The 5,554-nt window shown below is 39.6% G+C and overlaps 1 protein-coding gene across 2 annotated transcripts in view; it reads right to left on the reverse strand.

The window, feature by feature from the left end:
* LOC109967240 (aldose reductase-related protein 2) overlaps nt 1–5,554 on the reverse strand; it is a 25,586-nt gene that overhangs the window by 3,310 nt on the left and 16,722 nt on the right. The window contains exons 7-10 of one of the 2 annotated variants that reach the window (XM_020612672.1): nt 3,255–3,342; nt 3,102–3,185; nt 2,144–2,226; nt 930–1,473 (exon numbers count right to left, since the gene is read on the reverse strand). In XM_020612672.1, coding sequence (XP_020468328.1) covers nt 1,440–1,473; nt 2,144–2,226; nt 3,102–3,185; nt 3,255–3,342 — 289 coding nt within the window. In that variant the 3' untranslated portion in view covers nt 930–1,439. Of the gene's footprint in view, nt 1–929; nt 1,474–2,143; nt 2,227–3,101; nt 3,186–3,254; nt 3,343–5,554 lie in introns of those variants that run through there. The other variant, XM_020612673.1, reaches the window with a different exon arrangement.

Below are 5,554 nucleotides of genomic sequence, written 5' to 3' on the forward strand. Positions count from 1 at the left end.
ACACACACACACACACACACATACCTAGACTTTTCTTATAGGCTCTAGTTACTTTATAATCTTTAGTTACTTTTCAGTTCTTCATTGTCTTTTAGTTACTTTTCATACTTTTACCTTCCTTGCTTACACATGGTAAAACTGTACTGATGATTGACCAGAACTACTGAGCCTTGGTTACTTTAATACATTTATTTTCCTTGCATGTATATTTTCCAATTGTACTGATGAGAGTCAAGTGATACTGAAGTAGAAACTGACTACTTTAACTTCTGTGTACACACAGTGTTTGTATTCATGAGGTCCTGCTTTGTCTTGTAATGGGATTACACAGATAGGGGGTCTGCAGCGCAGAGGACCCATTGTTCAGCTGCTGCCTGGAAAATCACAGTCGCCTGGAAAATCACATGACAACACACACACACCTGGTTTCGATCGCATTTCAGCACGAACTGTGGGACCTTTGTTTGGGGCGGACCTAGCCCAAGAGTATAAATGTAATGTAAAAACATGACTCGGGATTCAGAAGTTCCTGCTGGAGCTCTGGCTGTCTGAATCCAGCGCTGTGAGACTTTCTTGTAATCAGACTTTCAGTAAACTTTCTGTTGATTTTAAACAGTCCTCTCCTGTCGTCACTTCTCGTGCTTCCAACAAAAGAATTGGGTTAATTTCTAACAAAAAGGTTAGAATCTAACAAAAAGAAAAAAGTCTCACAACGGCGTAGGCCGCTTACACAGCCTACAGCATAGGCTCCACATTGATTAAACCCAGAACCATAAATCAAGCTTCTGTCTTTGGCGTAATACTATGTCTCTGTTGGCACACATAGGTTCTGCAAACAAAAAACCTGTGTTAAATGATTTTTTAAAAATAAAATGGTTCTGGTTTCAGTCTGTTTATATTTGACACCCAAAATTCTTTTTGGTTGCATACATTTTATTTCGATTGTAGTACCAATGTTTTGCTCAAATAAGTTTTCTTTGACTGCAGAGTATCATAAAAATACAACCTCCATATACTCAAAGTTACACCCAAGCAAAAGATCTCACAAAGAAATTCTTTCATGCTTTTTCATGGTCGATCCAGCAATGCCTTCCTGAACACACACATACACATTTCTATAAAATTAAACATCCTTTAAGTACAATATCATCTATTGATTATGTAAATGTAAACATACCATATTTCATTCATAACTGAAAAACAGAAATCATTAGTATCTCATCTTATCAACACCCTGATATATTCATTACACTGACATGTAAAAACTGTCTTCAGATTCACCTTCACAGCATTTCATCATTCTGAGGTGAACACGTCACTGATGCGTTATAGTGTGTGATACTGTTGACAGACTGCATGTAGCTGGTCTGAGTCTTGTTGATGTTTATGGCAATTTTAGGTGCAGTTTGTTGTCTTTTCTTTCCACTTTCCTGGCAGCCTCATTCAAAGGGGTAGTATGGATGAGACTTGAGTCTGAGAAACAACAAACACTGTGAACATACACTAGCTGCACCTCACAGAGGACCGTTGCTGCAGTGGCTTTGAGAGAGTATAACAGTTCCCCTTCTGTCAAACTGAGGTGTGAAGTCAAGATTTATGACTCTAAGCCCCACCCACATTTCACACTTAGTTTTCACCTTGATCAAAGGCTGTCAACTTTTATGGCCTGTAAATAAAGGATTGTTTCCCAACTTGGTTTCTACACTAATCAATATCTAGAGAGAAAACTCCAAACTAACCCATTAAGTGGGGGAGAAACACGCTTTTCCAAACATTAATTATTTAATTTAGAGGTAATACTTTGATTTTAAATCTATAAAATATTTAGAGAGCATGTTCCAATACTGGTGGTCAGTTCTAATGTAGTAAGGGGATGCTGGTTGGTACTATTCCTCCTGGGGAAAAAAATCATTTAATGTAGTTATAAAACCTGTAATAAATTGCTTTGAAGTGAAATTCTAACACCTATGTGCAAATTATTTGAAGTATGTAGTTTGGGGCCATAAAGGTTGACAGCCTTTGATCTAGGTGGAAATGAAGTGCGGAAGTGGGCGGGGCTTAGAGTAATAAATCATGTTAGAAATCTTGACATCACACTTGACAGAAAGGGAAGTGTTATACTCTCTGCTATATATTAACTTACTCGTCGAGCACACAGGCCCTCCACCCTCGGTCCAGTCCTCTCAGTGCGCTCATGTCTTCTTCAGGCAGACTGAAGTCAAATATCTGAACAAGCCCCCACCAACATTGAAACAGATTTTCACAAGATGCTCATAGTTAGAAAAAGTCATAGACAAATGTGTTTTGTTATTCCTGTGCAACCCTTCTAAATGGAAATACCAGTCCATGTTTGGACTAATTGCCAATTTTACAGATTTAGCCAAAAAGAAAGCAGACACCAAAAATTTCCATTTGTCTCCATTGGCATCCCTTGCTAACACTTTGTGATGAATGTTGACATAAGAACAGAATAACACAAGAATATCTCTTACTATATGCCAGGAGAAAATAGATATTTTAGTGTCAAAACATTTGTACTGGTTTTGGAAAGTATCCATATTTACATTTCAGCCAGTTAACTCATGGATTGGGTTATAATATGGGTGGAGAATGTGTTCAGTGTTGTGTTTAGGCTCTGACCTCATCACTCCCCATAAGCAAACACCAACCAGAGTATAGTGGTGCACCGGAATTTCCAGCCTGGACTAGCATGCAGGCTCCATTTCAATAGCTGAGAACAAACTGCCATTTGTGTTTTTGTGGGAGTTCTCAACTACTGAAAGGATTAACCATTAAAGTTGATACAGGCATTCGTGTTCACCAGAGGATGGACTGAAATCATTACAGGCATCAGTGCCATCATCAGGTTGAATTTATTTAATACTTTAGTTTGTGACCAAATACAAGCAAAACTAAGTGCTTTCCACCCTCAGCGTTTCTTAGTGTTTAGCTTTAAGTAGCAAAAATTACTATGGTAACATATTAAACTAAGATGGCGAATGGAGCATGTTAGCATCCTCGTGTTAGCATTTAGCTACGTACATGCACTTTCCTAATTAATAGTGCAAAGGGGCAGAGAGACCAAGAACATTTTTTTTTACCTTTGTGTTTTCAAGAATGTGATGAGGCTTGTCACTCTTAGGGATGACTGCAATACCCTGCTGCACATGGTACCTCAGCAATACCTGGGAGAATACCACTGTTACTGACCAGCAAATACACACAGCACTTTTGCAGTACAGACACACACTGACCTGTGCAGGGCTGCGTTTGTGCTTCTTGGCTAGATCTGCAACAACTTGGTCCTCCAGGAGCTTATGTGGATCTGTGTCTCCTCTAAACCTATAACAGGCAAGGTCAAAAAGACCAAAGCACATGATTCTTCACTCTTATACTCAACAGGCTGTGGATGTCTGGTCATTTGGTGAGCTGGAGCTCACACCTCCTTGCTGGAATGTGATCTGCACCGGGTGTCTGTGTGTGTGTGTGTGTGTGTGATGTTAAATTGTATGTTAAACTGGCCAGGTGGTCATCTCAGGATGTGAGCCCCGGTCTCTGCAGGACATCCCAAGATAAAGCAGAACTTGTAATATGTTAAATGGGTCTAGGTGTGAGTGCAAAACAAGCCAACTTGTCTTTGTTAAAATGTGAATTGGCTGTCTGGTCGCAGGGAGATGCAGACATCAAAGGCAGCCGGAGAAGGTATGCGAGTTGTTAGATGTGAGACAACGGTATGAGTTTTATAGATGTGTATTGTATCACTTTGGTATAAAGGGACTGCCCCTTTACCAGTCACTCAGAGAACTCTGCGCAATTGCAAAGCCGTGTACAACTTCTCTCCATGCTGCATGAAATAAAGAATTCTTCGAAGCTACTCTCCGGTCTCCAGACATCTTTGTTGGGTCCTGCCCCGTTCCCACTACCACAAGGCTCAGTGGGTAGAGTACATTTGGCTGACATGAGCTGATGGTAGCTAGGCAATAATTCTCATTTAAACAGTGGAGGGAATCTTGTTTTGACAGTACATTTAGTGATATTTGTGTTTGTCAGAATTATAACAGAGGGATTTTGCTGCACAAGCTTTTCAGTGTTAGCTGGAATGACAATGAGATAGTTGTTCAGTTACTGAAAACCCAAAGTGGAAAACGTTTCATTTAACATATATTTTTTATTTAATTGTATCACAGTAAAGACATAAATGAGTAGGAAATGCATAATTTCATTTTCTTTGTGTGATTTGTTTTATTTTGATTCTATTTATTAAAGCCTTTGAGCGTTTCCTCTCCACTGTTGACAAGTGCTTGCTTGGTTTTTCTCTGTAATACTTTCTATTGTTAGGTAATTTCATAGTCAGATAGATATTGATTAGATATTTGTTGTATTAGTTTAGTGGAGACAGGCTGTCTATGCTCAGGCTGTTAAATGCTTAGTTCACTGTCATGAGTTCTGCAGGCTGCATCTAGGCCAAGGTCAACTAGATTGAAGAGTCTGCAGGCAGGAGGTTATTGTTAGTAGCATGATATGTTCAGCCGTAATCTTAATCATAATATCTTCCGAGGCTTACTGTTCGGACATGTCCCTGAATGTCCTGTATGTTTTTAGATACACACCACGAAATCAACAGTCACACACATTGAGTTTCTTCATGTTTTGACTATTGTTATGGCCAGCTGTGAAGATGGATGGATGGATGGATGGTTATTTTTTATATATCCAAGTGGTCCGCTTTGTCTCTCTGAGTTCCTGGTTAAAAGAACTGGGTAATATCTTTCACTATAATACAAACACCATTTCCAGAAAAGTTTGGACATTTTCCAAAATGCAATAAAAGCTCATCTGTGATTTGCTGTGTTGTTCCGTACTGTAATAATATTACTTTCCCCAGTAACGAGTAGAATAAAAAGTTACAATTAAAATTTCAGTAATAATACTAAAGTTAATGTCTTTCCAAAAACAACTCGTTACAACATTACTTTTGTGATTACCATGGCAAGACTGATTTAAAATCCAACATTTAATATTTGGAGATGAAAGTGCCTACGTTCAGTGGCTGGAAATTAATTTTATTAGGACAAAGAGTGATAAGAACATTATTGTAAAACATAAATTATGTGCAGATAATGATAAAACTCCATCCATCCATCCATCCATCCGCCCATCCATTTTCCTCCGCTTATCTGGGACCGGGTTGCGGGGGCAGCAGTCTAAGCAAAGATGCCCAGACTTCCCCCTCTCCAGACACTTCCTCCAGCTCCTCCGGGGGAATGCTGAGGCGTTCCCAGGCCAGCCAAAAGACATAGTCCCTCCAGCGTGTCCTGGTCTTCCCCCGGGCCTCCTCCCGGTGGGACATGCCCGGAACACCTGTCTAGGAAGGTGCCCAGGAGGCATCTGAAACAGGAGGAGTTACATTGCATCACTTTTTACATAATGACTGCATGTTGTCTATGAAGAGTCTTAGTCTGAAAAATAACCAGTTATCAGCTTCACAAAATAACAGTGGAGCAAAAAGGAAGCACAAATGACCTTAAAGGGGAATAAATGGACATTTTTACTT

This window comes from Monopterus albus, unplaced genomic scaffold, assembly GCF_001952655.1.
Source record: "Monopterus albus unplaced genomic scaffold, M_albus_1.0 scaffold127.1, whole genome shotgun sequence".
NCBI classification, from domain to species: domain Eukaryota; kingdom Metazoa; phylum Chordata; class Actinopteri; order Synbranchiformes; family Synbranchidae; genus Monopterus; species Monopterus albus.